The sequence below is a fragment of the Oncorhynchus clarkii genome, chromosome 13, assembly GCF_045791955.1.
Source record: "Oncorhynchus clarkii lewisi isolate Uvic-CL-2024 chromosome 13, UVic_Ocla_1.0, whole genome shotgun sequence".
NCBI classification, from domain to species: domain Eukaryota; kingdom Metazoa; phylum Chordata; class Actinopteri; order Salmoniformes; family Salmonidae; genus Oncorhynchus; species Oncorhynchus clarkii.
The window spans coordinates 25,963,713-25,979,048 of NC_092159.1; the positions used below are offsets into that span (position 1 = coordinate 25,963,713).

Consider the following 15,336-nt stretch of genomic DNA (forward strand, 5'->3'; position numbering starts at 1 on the left):
GTTTGATAGAAAATGTGGAACTGGATTTCAGTCTGTTCACTCGTTTTACCGCCTCTTCTTGTTGTAAAGGCTAATGCATATAGTGCGGATTTAATTTTAAAGCTCAAATGATAAATTTATATTGGTAAATGTATTTATTGAATTTGAATACATGATGTATTGAATATGGACTGAATTGTGGTTTTGTACTGCCTGGCTTGCCTTACGTATTGAATATGGACTGAACTGTGGTTTGGTACTGCCTGGCTTGCCGTATGCAAAAAGGGGTGGGACAAGAAAAAGGTCACGAAAGTGGTGCATGTTGGGAGAACACGTGGATAGCGGTACAATTTAATCGGAAAAGTTGTTTTGGTAAGGCTCTATTCACCAAAATATTTTTGCACGCTTTATCTCTGCCAAATATTTATTTGTTTACGCTTTGAATTGTGTACTTTATGCTAACTGCAGCTCTTGGAATGGCCCTCCTCAAGTGTTGTTTACATGTCTGACTCATGTATCTAACGTGTTAGCTTGCTTACTAACCCATGCAAAAAAACACTCACTTGTTAGAATAGTATGCGCCCAGGGCAATATTGCACTGTGGTGCAGTGTACCTACTACGACTAATAGAGAGTAGGAATTAGCTTATGTCCCGAGTGGCGCAGCGGTCTAAGGCACTGCATCTCTGTGCAGGTTGCGTCACTACAGTCCCTGTAGTGCACATAAAGAATGATAGAGGCCTCTAGTGGCCAAAAGGTCATTTTTAGCATGGGAAGCACCGTTGAGGGCTTCCACCATTTTAATGTAGTCAACTGGGTGGGACTTCCAACTTCATTGGCTGATCCCTCCTGATGATCCGGTTGGAGGCATGTTCAACTGCGTCATCAGAAGGACTCAGCCAATCGTGGAGAAGAAATTTGACCTTTTTAAAGTTGAGATGACCTCATGGGGTGGCAGGTAGCCTAGTGGTTAGCGCATTGGGCCAGTAACTGGAAAGGTTGCTGGATCAAATCCCTGAGCTGACAAGGTAAAAATCTTTCATGCTCCTGAACAAGGCAGTTAACCCACTGTTCCCAGGTAGGCCGTCATTGTAAATAAAAATTTGTCCTTAACTGACTAGCTTAGTTAAATAAGACATGTTACAATGGCCCTGTCACAGATGCTATAATGTAGGGCGTTCACTTGCTGCTGTACAATGTAGAGAAAAACGAGGCAATTCAAAATGTGGTTTTCTTTGCCCTATGTCATTATAAATTACATAGAATTAATTAAATTAAAGGCACTGCATCTCAGTGCAGGTTGCGTCACTACAGTCCCTGTAGTGCACATAAAGAATGATAGAGGCCTCTAGTGGCCAAAAGGTCATTTTGACATTAATGCAATTCTGTTACCAAACTTTGCATCTGCAAAATGTTTTCAGTAAATGTTTTTATTTTTTTATTGTGTAAATTGTTCAAAGTAGTCATTGTGCATAGTTTATGCTTTGAAATCAATGTTTTTTTGTTTAGCATACACTTTAAAGTGAAAAATGGGAGACTGCATAATTCTGTTACCATGGAATTGTCCCTAGCTAGTTACTTTCATATTTTTTTTGGTGGATATCAATAGACTGGAGCAAATCTACCACCTCTTACTGTAGTTAGAGTAGCTCGCTAGAGATTTAACATTTATGCGCTTCAAAAGTAAATAGCGGTAGACTGCATTACTAGCATCTGATCTGCAATATTGAATACTTCTATTCAGTTCAGTTTGGACATCAACAGATCTGCATAATCAGAATTGAGTACTGAGCACAAGAATTGCTCTAATAAGCTTACATGTGAGGTAGGCTGTTCTTGGTTGTTACGACAAGTATGATAGTATTAGTAAGTAAGAGAGTAGTGTGTATGTAGAAAGGATAATAACTCATGTTTTTTTTCTTAATCTCTAATCTTGTGCAACATTACCTTCCATGTTATCTAATAACTTCCATTGACAAACTGTCTGTCCTCTTTACAGATACTCCTCCGACGACTTAGTCATCATGGATTCCAAAAAGGGCCAAAGCGCCGATGACCGCTTCCAAAAAGTGAAAAAGGACCCACGCTTCTGGGAAATGCCAGAGAAAGAGCACAAAATCAAGATTGACAAGCGCTTCCAGTCCATGTTCCACGACGATCGCTTCAAGCTCAAGTACACGGTCGACAAACGCGGCCGACCCGTCAACCACACCTCCTCCGAGGACCTGAAACGTTTCTACAATCTCTCTGACTCTGAGGAGGAAAAGGAGGATGGAAAGGATAAAGAGAAGAAAAAGAAGACACAAGCAAAGTTGGACACTGGGGAGAGAGAGGATAAGGTAGTGGATGAGCCCAAAAAGCCTTCACAGTCCATTAAGAGTGGACCTAAAGGAGACCAGCCTATCAGAGGAGTCAGACTGTGTGAGGAGGGTAAAGTAGAAGAGGGGACCTTATTGTCTGACCTTATGACCCATAACATCAATTACACCTTAGGGCCCCTGCTAAAGCAAATGCGTTAAAAACAAATGTTTCAAGTTTTATTGTCACGTGCACATGTACAGTGAAATGCCTTTCTTGAAAGCTCTTTCCCAACAATGCAGTAATCAATATCAGTTGCACTATAAAGTAAAGTAGAACAAAAGCACACAAGAAATAAGAAGAAGAGTACAAGAAAGTAATATATATATATATATACATATACAGGGTAAGTGCCAATACCATATTTACAATGTCCAGGGGTAAATATAGATCCCTTTCTGTGTTTACAAACATTGCCGCAGGAGGACGATGCGTGCAAGTTGGTGGCAGAACAAGGGGGAGCTCTTATTGAACACCAGCAAAAAAAACTCTATTTACATGTTGCTTATGAGTGCATTTCACACTACTTTTGGATTGTAATTGGATTTTAAGGCTTGTATGAACGTCCCTCTTAATATAATGTTTGTGTCATCATCGCAAATCAACTGCATTATACTTTAAAAAAAGACTTCAACTAGTAAAATGGCTCTTTGGCTAGCTGTTGCTACAGCCTATATCAATGAGCCTTAGCATTCTAGCAAACAACTGCTGCATCCCAAATTGTTATTTTCCAAAGAACACAACCAAATATAATCTTAGTGAATGTTCATGCAATAATCAAAACATCATTGTAAGAGTATGAGAACCCCAAAAAGTTATTTAGTTAAGAATACGTAAATCTAAGCTATGTTGAGTGGGAGCAGATGGCGATGGCTGCCGCGCGCACCTGTCCGTGACATCAATGCGTCATGTACTAGAAAAGGGTCTATGTATAGATATAAGGGGACTAGGCATTAGGATATATGAATAACAGAGTAGCAGAAGCAGCGAATATGATGATTGTATGTGAGTCAGTATGAAGGTGTGTGCGTGTTATGTTTGTGTGAGCAAATAAGGTATGTGTGTTGGAGTGTGAGTATGTATAGTCCTGTGAGTGTGCGTAGTCAGTACAAAAACATTTATTAACATTGGGCGATGAGTTGGATTGAAGACCTGCATTAAGATATAGCTCTAGAGAGGATGATGATGATGGTTTTTCCTTTGACCTGCTTGCTCAGTCCTAGCAAAGCTGCTGCTGCTGCAGCCAAGTGGAGACTTTATACAGTTAATTCGGAAAGTATTCACACCCCTTCCCTTTTTCCACATTTTGTTACGTTACAGCCTTATTCTTAAAATGGATTAAATAAAAAATCCTCATCAATCTACATAAAATTCCCCATAATGACAAAGTGAAAACAGGTTTTCAGAAATTGTTGCGAATGTATAAAAAACAAAACAGAAACACCTTATTTTTATATACAGTATATGCTCATACAATCTATGCATTGTTTTGAAGTTTGTTGCTGCCATCAATACATGCTGTTTTTACAGATGACGAAGAGGAAGATGACAAGGTGCCTCACATTGAGGGGGACGATGTGGACCAGGCGGCCAGCATCTCAGACGGCAGTGAGGATGACGAAGATGATGACGAAGATGAAGCAGATGTGGAGAGTGACATGGAGAGCGGCTCCGAGGACGAGTCCGGTTCAGAGTTAGACGAGGACAGTGACGGCAGCGGGCCAGATCTGGCCAGGGGGAAAGGCAATGTGGAGACCAGCTCAGACGAGGACGACGATGATGACGTGGAGGCCATCTTGAAATGCGAGGAGGAGGAGATCCAGCACGACTGGGGCGAGCTGTGCAAGGATGCGCCGCGGAGCGAGGAGGTGAGTTCTAAGGCTGTGTCTCAATTGTCCAGAGGGACTTCTTCTACTCATTTCATTTCATCATCTAAAATGGCATAAGAAATTGCATGTTACAATGTTGTCGTTTTTTTTTCTACAACAGGTAACCCAAAGGCTTGCCGTGTGTAACATGGATTGGGACCGGATGAAAGCCAAGGACCTGCTGGCTCTGTTTAACTCCTTCAAGCCTAAAGGAGGGGTTGTGCTCTCTGTGAAGGTAAGGCTCCATTAATTTGTCTGCTGGCTGTCACTCAATTATGATGGATGTGACACTGCTTCCCCAGACCAAGTCACAAATGTTGTGTATGTTTAACACTGTGTGTTTGTTTAGATCTACCCCTCAGAGTTTGGGAAGGAACGGGTTCAGCAGGAACAGACCCAGGGTCCCCTGGAGCTGATGGCCCTGCCGGAGGATCCGGACAAAGACACAGAGGAGGAGAAGTATGATCTAGCTACGCCATTAACACTTCCCTATCCTCCCTGTATTGTTCAACCAAAAATGAACCAGATAATTGGTGTGTGTGTGTTTGTGTGTGTATTGAAGGATTTACAGAGAGAAGATGCGGGACTACCAGTTCAAGCGGCTAAAGTACTACTATGCGGTGGTGGAGTGCGAATCGCTCGACACAGCCGCTAAAATCTACCAGGAGTGTGACGGCTTTGAGTACGAGAGCAGCTGCTCTATCCTGGACCTCCGGTGAGGAAATAGACAGACACTCGTTTATACTGAAGTGTACACTGGAGGAAAATGTGTTCAATGAAAGTGTAATAGAATGTACTGTATAACTTGATAACGTAAAGCATGGTAATGGAGATGTCCTCAAAAGAGAGGTGGATGAACACAACAACTTATCAATACATAGAATAAAATAATAGCATACATAGTTGAGGTCGACCGATTATGATTTTTCAATACCGATTATTGGATGACCAAAAAAAGCCGATACCGATTAATCTGACAATTTTTTTATATTTTTTATTTATTTGTAATAATGACAATTATAACAATACTGAATGAACACTTATTTTAACTTAATATAATACATCAATTAAAATCAATTTAGCCTCAAATAAATAATGAAACATGTTCAATTTGGTTTAAATAATGCAAAAACAAAGTGTTGGAGAAGAAAGTAAAAGTGCAATATGTGCTATGTAAGAAAGCTGAAGTTTAAGTTCCTTGCTCAGAACATGAGAACATATGAAAGCTGGTGGTTCCTTTTAACATGAGTCTTCAATATTCCCAGGTAAGAAGTTTTAGGTTGTAGTTATTATAGGAATTATAGGACTATTTCTCTCTATACCATTTGTATTTCATTAACCTTTGACTATTGGATGTTCTTATAGGCACTTTAGTATTGCCAGTGTAACAGTATAGCTTCCGTCCTTCTCCTCGCTCCTACCTGGGCTCGAACCAGGAACACATCGACAACAGCCACCCTCGAAGCAGCATTACCCATGCAGAGCAAGGGGAACAACTACTCCAAGTCTCTGAGCGAGTGACCTTTGAAACGCTATTAGCGCGCACCCCGCTAACTAGCTATCCATTTCACATCGGTTACACCAGCCTAATCTCGGGAGTTGATAGGCTTGAAGTCATAAACAGCGCAATGCTTGAAGCACAGCGAAGAGCTGCTGGCAAAATACACGAAAGTGCTGTTTGAATGAATGCTTACGAGCCTGCTGCTGCCTACCACCGCTCAGTCAGACTGCTCTATCAAATCATAGACTTAGTTATAACATAATAACACACAGAAATACGAGCCTTAGGTCATTTAATATGGTCGAATCCGGAAACTATCATCTCGAAAACAAGACGTTTATTATTTCAGTGAAATACGGAACCGTTCTGTATTTTATCTAACGGCTGGCATCCATCCATAAGTCTAAATATTCCTGTTACATTGCACAACCTTCAATGTTATGTCATAAGTACGTACATTTCTGGCAAATTAGGCGGCCCAAACTGTTGCATATACACTGACTCTTCGTGCAATGAACGCAAGAGAAGTGACACAATTTCACCTGGTTAATATTGCCTGCTAACCTGGATTTATTTTAGCTAAATATGCAGGTTTAAAAATATATACTTCCTTGTATTGATTTTAAGAAAGGCATTGATGTTTATGGTTAGGTACACATTGCAGCAACGATCCGCATCGATTATATGCAACGCAGGACACTAGATAAGCTAGTAATATCATCAACCATGTGTAGTTATCTAGTGATTATGATTGATTTTTTTTTTTATAAGAAGTTTAATGCTAGCTAGCAACTTACCTTGGCTTACTGCATTCGCGTAACAGGCAGGCTCCTCGTGGAGTGCAATGTAATCAGGTGGTTAGAGCGTTGGACTAGTTAACTGTAAGGTTGCAATATTGAATCCCCTGAGCTGACAAGGTAAAAATCCGTCGTTCTGCCCCTGAACGAGGCAGTTAACCCACCATTCGTTCCTAGGCCATCGTTGAAAATAAGAATGTGTTCTTAACTGAGTTGCCTAGTTAAATATATATTAAATAAAGGTGTAAAAAAAAATGTTCGGCCAAATTGGTGTCCAAAAATACCGATTTCCGATTGTTATGAAAACTTGAAATCGGCCCTAATTAATCGGCCATTCCGATTAATCGGTCGACCTCTAATACATAGTGATGAATCTCATCCTTGCTTAATATATTGCCAGTATATAATTGTACATCAAGGTATTGTACATGCTAACTACTTAGCATGATACCATTATCTGTGCTGCTGGTTCATTCTAAACATTAGGATGATGCTATACTCCCATGCTAACTGTTGTGGTGGTCCCTCCTCCCTTCCGTGGGAACAGGTTTATCCCTGATGATGTGACGTTTGACGAGGAGCCAAAGGACTTGGCCACAGACGTGGACCTGTCTGCCTACACCCCCAAGCTCTTCACCTCCACAGCAGCAGCCACGTCAAAGGTTAGGCACACTTCGTCTTATAAACTCTTATGGTCACAGCATTAATTCCTCCATGGTCGGTCCCAGGCTTACCACGTGTCAGGTGGATGGATTATCTTGGCAAAGTAGAAATGCTCACTAACAAGTATGTAAACACATTTTTGCCAAAAATGTTAGTGAAATAAGCTTTTTGTGCATATGGAACATTCTGGGATTTTTTTTTCAGCTCATGAAACATGGGACCAACACTTTAGATGTTGCGTTTTATATTTTTGTTCGGAATAAATAAGTATGAATTGTTCAGATTGAAATTAGTAGATAATTTTTTTTGTGCAGAATTTTGGGATCTCGTACATTTCCCCCAAGTCCTATCAGCTTCTTTACTTGAGAAAGGACTCTATAGTTATTTCAGGATGTTTACATTCTGAGTTATTGTGTGTTTTCCACCCCAGGTGGAGTTGACCTGGGACGAGACGGACCACGAGCGTGTCACTGCCATGAACAGGAAGTTCAACAAGGACGAGCTGCTGCAGATGGATTTTAACGCCTACCTGGCCTCCTCTAGCGACGACGATGATGATGAGGATGGAGTGGAGATGGAGAAGGAAGAGGAGCTTCCAGAGGGTAAGAAGAAAAAGTGAAGTGATTGAAGTGATTTTGAATTGCTTTTATAGAATACCCTTCTAACTGTATACCTGAAGAACAAAACCTCACTTAAAGGTTATTTTTCTTTGTGCTGGTAGATTATTGCCCCTGAGGAAAATCACTATTACTGTAATTTAAAGGAGAGATGTTATTTAACTTGTTTTTATGTATATTTTATATGTTTGTTGCATTGACTTTTATCTTCCCTTTGGTCACCTAGTTAAACAGCCAGAAGAGGCCAGCAAGGAGGTGGAGAAGGAGGCCAGGAAAGGGAAGCAGAGCAGCGGCAAGCAGATAGAGAAATACAGAGAGATGCTGAAGAGCATCCAGGAGAAAGACAAGAAGAAGGAGGAGGACAAGGGCATGGAGATGGAGATCACATGGGTGCCAGGTAGGGCCAAAATATATATTTTTCCCTGTGTCAGATCGACTTTTTCATTGTCAGTGGTGCAACTTTCCATTATGGCAGTGCAGCCTCATAATGCCACCATTTTCCTCACCTCAGGACTGAAGGAGACAACTGAACAGTTGGTGAAGAAGAAGCTAGAAGGGAAGGACAAGCTGACACCCTGGGAAGAGTTCATTGAGAAGAAAAAGGACAAGAAAAAGCAGAAGATGACCAAAGGAAAGCAGGTGAGATCACTAGATTAAAGATTGTTAAATGTCTCACACACACTGTACTGGAGAGTGACAGACTTTTCTTTCCTTCAGGAATCAGATGATTCGGACCTCAGTGACGATGCGCTTCCTCCAGACGTTGACTTTGATGACCCCTTCTTTGCTGAAGAGCTTGGTTCTACAGGTGAGTTGTGTCATGAATCATACTCAATCAGTTGCCACATTTACTCAAGTGCACCGGTAAAATGTATCACAATATGCTTTTATGCATGATTTGACCATGACTTGTTTTTTTCCTAATCTCCCAGATCTGAAAAAGAAAGCAAAGAGCAAGAAAAACAAAAAGGTGGAGGAGAGGACACCTGAAGAGAAGGAGGAGTTGGAGAAACAAAAGGTAGGTGTCAATGACGTGTTATTGAAAGGATTCTTTTACACTAATGCAATGGACTTAATACTGTTACTGGTATTCAGAACTCTGCACATTACATTTTGTGAGAAGATGTCTAGACACGGTTTGTGAGTAAGCTAATCAAAATGAACCCACAGGCTGAGATGGCCCTGCTCATGGACGACGAGGACGACGACAAGCACAAACACTTCAACTACGACAAGATCGTAGAGGAGCAGAACCTGAGCAAAAAGAAGAGGAAGAAGCTTCTGAAGAAGGACAACACGAGTCTGGAGGAGGACGACTTCCAGGTCGGAGCAACCTTTTGGTTTCTTTTCATGGCAAAGAAATAGCTTGTATTTTGACTTGTTTCCCATTGACATCAATGAATGATTTCGTAAAAGTCTCAAATCAGAAGCTTCATGATTACACATTGATATTGATATGGGATTTAGGTTGAATAAGGTGGAATTGGTACACATACAACTTTGCGTACCATTTTTCTGTGGCACAATTGGTTTTACGGTCAAGGCTTTTTTGTAGACTTCAATGAAATCTCAACCCCCCCCAATCCCTTCTCTCTGACTGACAGGTGGACGTGAAGGACCCTCGTTTCCAGGCCATGTTTACCTCCCACCTCTACAACTTAGACCCGTCCGACCCGGGCTACAAGAAGACCAAGGCCACCCAGAGCATCCAGGTCGAGAAGCAGCGCCTCAGGGAGGAGCGCCAGCACGACCAGGACAAGGCACTCAGGAGCTCACAGGCCCCGCCCACACAGGAACCAATTGCCAGTGGCCAGGCGGTGGCTGAAGCCACCAAGAAAATGGACCCCGGACTGTCCATGCTTATCAAGTCTATTAAGAACAAAACAGAGCAGTTTCAAGCACGAAAGAAACAGAAGACAATGTAGGCATTTCTAACTGGACTATTGGGGACTACGTTTCTGGGTGAAAAGCTATAGACTGCAGCCTTACGCTATCTCTTTGTGTTGAAGCGACTGTTGGTGTGTGTGTGTGTGTGTGTGTATGTGTGTGTGTGTGTGTGTGAGAGAGGCCTGAGACAAGCCTTGCCCACTTTTATTTTGAACTATCACTCTACAAGAGGCCTAATCAGGAACACGAAGTTGAAGATAGTTTGAATGTGTAATATGCTAATTAACATTGAGACACTTGTATAAAACATGTTCTGGGGGACTGCCAACAGTAAATGGTGGTTTCATGGATCTCTGAATAGTATTTTTTACTCTTGCGCTAAATTATACAAACCTGCTCTATAGCCCCAGTCTGAGCCCTTAAAAATACTTATATATTAAAAGACACTTCACACAATTTTACAGAACTGGTTCATTTTATTTTTGATATTCAACAACAGTACACATTCATAGGTCCATTGACACTGTCAAACTCACAGCACGGCGACACTTTATACTGATTTTCAGAGAAAACAAGGTCAAAAATAAAGTGTATACAAGGAAGCAAGATACAAAAAGGCAGTCCCATTTTGAAAAGAGGAACAATAGTAGTGCAAACAAAAGTTAGCTATATACACACAAGGGCCGACACTGAGACAGCAACATACATCAAGTATTTTAAACCTCAGCACAGGTTTACATTTCCGTTTGATGTCTATTCTCAGTTTATTAATCTCACAGAAAACCCAAGGGGAAACTTGGAGGTAACAATATTAACCATACAAAATCTTAGAAATTGCACCATCAAAAATGTTTAAACTATTTATCAAGTTACAAAGTACAAAAATATTTGATTATACCCTAAGTATCCTCTACATCAACGTCGATTTTTGCACAGGTTGAAATATCCTATATTGAAGTTGGTGTTTTCCTTAAAATTATATGAATGTTTGAAGTAAAAACAACAAAAAAAGCTACCTACAACATACTAATAATCTTGTTAAATGAGAACAGTAAAACAAATGAGTAAACAGTTAAATGTGAACAAATGCCTATCCTTAATTTAAAATAAGAACATTTTTGGTCACTTCAACCCAGTCCTACACTAGGTCCGGCATACTCATAAGGCAATTGAATATTGAACTAAATTGGATGTTTGTTTTTTTCCAAACCAGGTACACTTTTAAAGCCATAGTTAAGAGATGATGCTTTCTGAACATCCGGAGGGGTGCATTTACTGTGACCGTAAAGAAGTAGTGTTACGTTTCCTTCACGTTCGACACCTCAAGCGTAAAAGATGAGCTCAGGGATTTGCCCCCCCTGCACACCTGTCCCGTTGGTGCTGTCTGAAGAGCACTGGAACTGGAAAGTGACCTTGCCACACTGCACCTCAGTCATGCCCTCCTGGCCAAAGTAGCTGAGCTCGTTGCCGTCCAGCACTACGCTGGCCGTGTAGAATGTGTCGGGCTCGATCTGCACAGGGTATTCAAACCACACTGGGAATGTGCTGCTGGAGCCGTCTGAAAAGTACTTGATGAGGCTCTGGCCCAGCGGCACGCCCTGCCTTTTGAGTTCAATCTTGGCGCTGTACTCTGCTGAGCCACAGCTGGAGCCGTACAGGCCGAAGCCGGCGATGAACACTCGCTTGTCCACGGCGAACTGGATGCTGTCGCAACGGCCCCGGTAGCGCCACTGGTTGCTCCGGTAGGCGCACGACTGGAAGCGGTGGCAACGCTGTGGCGCCAGGCCCTTGCGCGGCTTGCTGGCGAACAGCAGCTCAGGCTTCTTGGCGGCCGTGTACCACAGGAAGATGTCATTGGTCTCGTTGAGAGTCAGTACACCCGACTGTGCCGCACCGTTGGCGAAGTCATCCAACGTCATGGTGGGGATGCGGATCAGGTAGATGGCCTTGCCCAGCGCCAGCCGTTTGTTCTCAATGGTGGGCGTCAGGTCCTGGCGCTGGCATTCGGCTTCGGCCCAGCTCAATGCCGCCTCGAACACCACCATCTCCTTGGCGTTGAGCGTCTCGCGGCGCAAGATACTCTCCAGGGTCACCGAGTCGATGTCTGTGAAGCCCTCGGAGCGCAGCGCCAGCTCGGCTTGGGCGTCGATCACCTCCCAGCAGCGCTGCATTAGGTCAGGCTCCTCAAACAGGCAGCTCTGGGATAGCAGCACACAAGCGTTCTTGGCACTCAGGCTCGTCTCCAGGAAGTTGACGCAGGCCCGAGCCAGGTGGGGCACAATGTACTTCTTGGCGGCGTAGAGCGTAGCCAGGACCGTGTCGGCACACAGGTCAATCTCGTCGCAGTAGATGTACCTGCCAGAACAGAGTGGGGAGAGTCAGATGAGGGCTCGACAAGTTCACTTCAACTTCTCATTTATGGGAAGGCTAACTTTATAATTTCACATGCCCTTGTATTGTCTGCTGACTAGTCAAAGGAAGACATGCTAACCTGAATACGTCATTCTGAAATGTACAATGAACACTCGGACTGCATCTAATGAGACGTCAGGAGGCGCCGTCCACTTACTTCAGCATGGCTAGGAACGAGGGAGGCTCCACATCAGGGATACGGATCTCTTCCTTGTCCTCTGCCAGTTCACCGTAAAACATGGCGTGGAACACAGAACTCCCCACAGCCAGCACATACTGAGGGACAACATGGAAGATAGGGAGTCACATGATAAAAAGAATAGGAGCAAGTTATAGTGGGAGGACGGATAAGGGACAGAAGGTGGAGAGAATATACATTTACACATGAATTATGTAAGAAATGTAGAGATTTGCAAAAGGATTTAGCATAAAGAGGCGGGTGTGGAGAAATATCAGCCTATTGTATTTTATTTTACATTTTGGTCATTTAGCAGATGCAACAGATAAATCTGTCTGTACATGTTGTGCCTGGTCTTGCTCAGTTAATTACTCACATACATTGGACAGGTTTAAAGGTGACAATACCTTGTGCCCAGGTACTTGCTGAGTCCCTCCTGGGGGGCCAACGACAAAGTGAACATCTGCCATCAACTCATTGTTGAACATGACTGAATTCCTGTGAAAGCATGAGTCATATGATTAGCAAACAGTGTCGATGGCATCACATTCAGACTTTAGTATCTGCACGTATGAGCCATTTTAAATCTATTCAAATGTACACATCGTCTCTCCTCAAAAGGCATTAGATTCCCAGTTTAACTACTGCTTACTAGGGTCACCTACCTCTCTCGGATGGTAGGATAGAGCCCTTGCCAGTTGCAGCTGTGAATGGTGTTGTTGTTATTCCGGTTCTGCTGCTGGTATTGCTGCACAACTGTGTTGGTTGAGGTTGCCGGGCCCAGCTTCTTGGTGGAAAAGAGCTCTGCAGCCATCTTCACCCCACTATTTATTGTTAGGGCGATCTCATGGCAGGATGAGGCTGCGATTGTTGGGGCAATCTTTTAAAACTGCCTTTGTGACGATCGTGGCCGACACTGGAAAGGACAAAAAAAAGCTAGCCACTGCAACAACGTTCTAACGTTAAATAGTACGCAAGGTAGTCTTACAATACATGCAAAAAATACACACGACAAAACATCTAGCTATATTCTAGAATTAAAGTTGTTTAAATCCTCGCTTAATTGTAGACGTATTAGCTAGATAGCTACTTGTAGCTAGTTTGCTAACGCTAGCTAACTGCTGGACTGCGGTCAAAACCCGCCAGATGTGATACAGGAAGTGGCTGTTGAATTTGGCAAAACCGGGAAAGGTAGCTAGCTATCCTCTTAACCGTCGCATTTGACGTCTAGTACCTTTCACCAATCGTAACGTGGGCGCCCGACGATTGTATGAAACGTTTCCACATCCAAGTAGCTAGCTAGCTTGCTACACACAACTCGAGTGTACACAATACACATATGCCAGGCACTACTGTTTAGGTGTCATACAAGTTTATACCACCACACTACGGGCGAAGGAGGGCTGTACTCCTGTTGTTTTCTTTGTAGAATGCTGAACATGAATCCTTTAAAAACTATTGTTAATTTTTGTGATATTGATAAAGAACAATATTCAAGCTGATTGTCAATGAAATATATTTGTGTAGGTATTGAAGTTATTTCAAAAATAAATGTGACACTGTATGCGAGTGTTTCTACTGCCTCTGCCCAGTGTTGTCGTCTTGAGACCACATATTGACTGGCTCCGTGTCGGATACATTTAGTCTCGGACAGTGAGGCCTCATAATTTCGCCAGGCCCAATATACATACTCCTTTCTTGAAACATGAACATTTTAAAAGTCTTTAAATATATTAGACATGCTTGCGCAGTGGCGAACCTATAGGCCTTCAGTGTGTGACAGGTTCGAGATTCTGAAAGGACAGCAACCGTAATACCAGCGCACCAATCTATTGGAGGGTATACGCAGGTATATATTTGTTATTTAACGAGGCAGGTCAGTTAAGAACAAATTCTTATTTACAATAACGGCCTACCCCGGCCAAACCCTAAAACGGACGACGCTGGGCTATATTGTGCGCCGCCCAATCACGGCCGGTTGTGATATAGCCTGGAATCGAAACAGTGCAGTGCCTTAGACCGATGCGCCACTCGGGAGCCCTGAAGCCTTACACCCACATTTTTTTCAGTGGTCATTGCTTATACTCACTTCTTAATCCCTACTGATGCGTATCAAAGTAGCGTGGTGGAGGTATACGATTTACCATTTACGTAGTACAATTGTGAAATCATGCACAAAGTAGCCTACACAATCGCAAAGCGCGTGAAATATATTCCCATAGTCTAGTTCAGCGGAATATAATCAATCCGCAGGCAGCAAGTGTGCAGCTCTCGACTGGTTTTAACATCGGTAGGGTAAGAAAGACGTTTCAGTTCATGTTATCTACCAGTAAATGCTAACTAAGGCAACAATGGCTATGCAAACCAGGTATTGCAAAAGTTTAGTCCGAAATGTTGGTTAGTAGTCTATTTGTGATGCGCAATTGTCATCAGGGGCGGAGACATGGATGGGCCTGGGTGGAGAGGCCCACCCACAGAGAAACCAGGCCATGACAGGCCCATCAAATCACATTGATGTGGTTTAAAAATGTTTTTATATTAACATCTATTACATCCCATTGCAAAAATACATTGTAACCGGTGACCTAAAGTTTAAAGTGGTATTTACAGCGTTTTAACTACTTTGCGGATATGAAACAGACAATCATAATATCAGTCAAAAATATAAAATTCCCAGTTTATGCTACAAAATCAACTTTATAAGAGGTTAAAAATTTAGTTAAATAGAACCTATAACATACACTAAGCCAATACATTTCTTGGTTGTCCAAAAAATATTGCTGGCCTGGTACATGGTTTGCTGCATCCATTCGGGAAGCACTGTTTCAGTTTCAATGACTCAATATTCTGGACAAAAACGGACGAATGTAACCAAGGTTGGGAATGTCAATACCCCATCAATCAAACTAGCAAGGGCAATGATCACAAGTCAGTCATAACGTGACTAATAGGCAGGATTATCTAGATAGCTAGCTGCTAGGAGGATGTCATGCCATTGGAGGAGTGGGTGAGTGACTGACTTTTTCCCCCTCATATCGTTTTCCGGTGGCTATTCACAGCTAGAGATGCAGGTGTAA

The 15,336-nt window shown here is 42.5% G+C and overlaps 2 protein-coding genes across 4 annotated transcripts; one reads left to right on the forward strand and one right to left on the reverse strand.

Moving 5' to 3' along the window:
• Positions 1-263: 263 nt before the first annotated feature.
• LOC139424712 (ESF1 homolog) lies at positions 264-10,125 on the forward strand. Its single transcript, XM_071176796.1, has 14 exons — positions 264-351; positions 1,978-2,408; positions 3,867-4,204; positions 4,326-4,439; positions 4,554-4,663; positions 4,767-4,919; positions 7,050-7,164; positions 7,596-7,767; positions 8,009-8,179; positions 8,294-8,421; positions 8,500-8,590; positions 8,715-8,800; positions 8,953-9,105; positions 9,387-10,125. The coding sequence occupies exons 2-14, from the start codon at positions 2,003-2,005 to the stop codon at positions 9,705-9,707; spliced, it is 2,358 nt and encodes a 785-aa protein (XP_071032897.1). The 5' UTR covers positions 264-351; positions 1,978-2,002; the 3' UTR covers positions 9,708-10,125.
• On the reverse strand, positions 10,126-14,689 carry LOC139424713 (BTB/POZ domain-containing protein 3). 3 transcript variants are annotated; one of them, XM_071176797.1, is made up of 5 exons: positions 14,349-14,689; positions 12,925-13,175; positions 12,667-12,757; positions 12,239-12,357; positions 10,126-12,024 (listed from the first exon to the last, which is right to left on the reverse strand). In XM_071176797.1, the coding sequence occupies exons 2-5, from the start codon at positions 13,071-13,073 to the stop codon at positions 10,992-10,994; spliced, it is 1,392 nt and encodes a 463-aa protein (XP_071032898.1). In that variant the 5' UTR covers positions 13,074-13,175; positions 14,349-14,689; the 3' UTR covers positions 10,126-10,991. The 3 variants fall into 3 exon arrangements, with proteins under 3 accessions (XP_071032898.1, XP_071032901.1, XP_071032899.1); XM_071176800.1 differs by lacking the exon at positions 14,349-14,689 and adding an exon at positions 13,494-13,582; XM_071176798.1 differs by lacking the exon at positions 14,349-14,689 and having other exon boundaries at positions 12,925-13,266.
• Positions 14,690-15,336: the final 647 nt, after the last annotated feature.

Coding starts and splice junctions, on each gene's coding strand:
- LOC139424712 (XM_071176796.1), top strand. CDS start 2,003: ATGGATTCCAAAAAGGGCCAAAGCGCCGATGACCGCTTCCAAAAAGTG. Junction 4,205..4,325: donor ATGCGCCGCGGAGCGAGGAG/GTGAGTTCTAAG, acceptor TTTCTACAACAG/GTAACCCAAAGGCTTGCCGT. Junction 8,591..8,714: donor TGAAGAGCTTGGTTCTACAG/GTGAGTTGTGTC, acceptor CTAATCTCCCAG/ATCTGAAAAAGAAAGCAAAG.
- LOC139424713 (XM_071176797.1), bottom strand. CDS start 13,073: ATGGCTGCAGAGCTCTTTTCCACCAAGAAGCTGGGCCCGGCAACCTCA. Junction 12,758..12,924: donor TATCCTACCATCCGAGAGAG/GTAGGTGACCCT, acceptor ATGCTTTCACAG/GAATTCAGTCATGTTCAACA. Junction 12,025..12,238: donor TCGTTCCTAGCCATGCTGAA/GTAAGTGGACGG, acceptor CTGTTCTGGCAG/GTACATCTACTGCGACGAGA.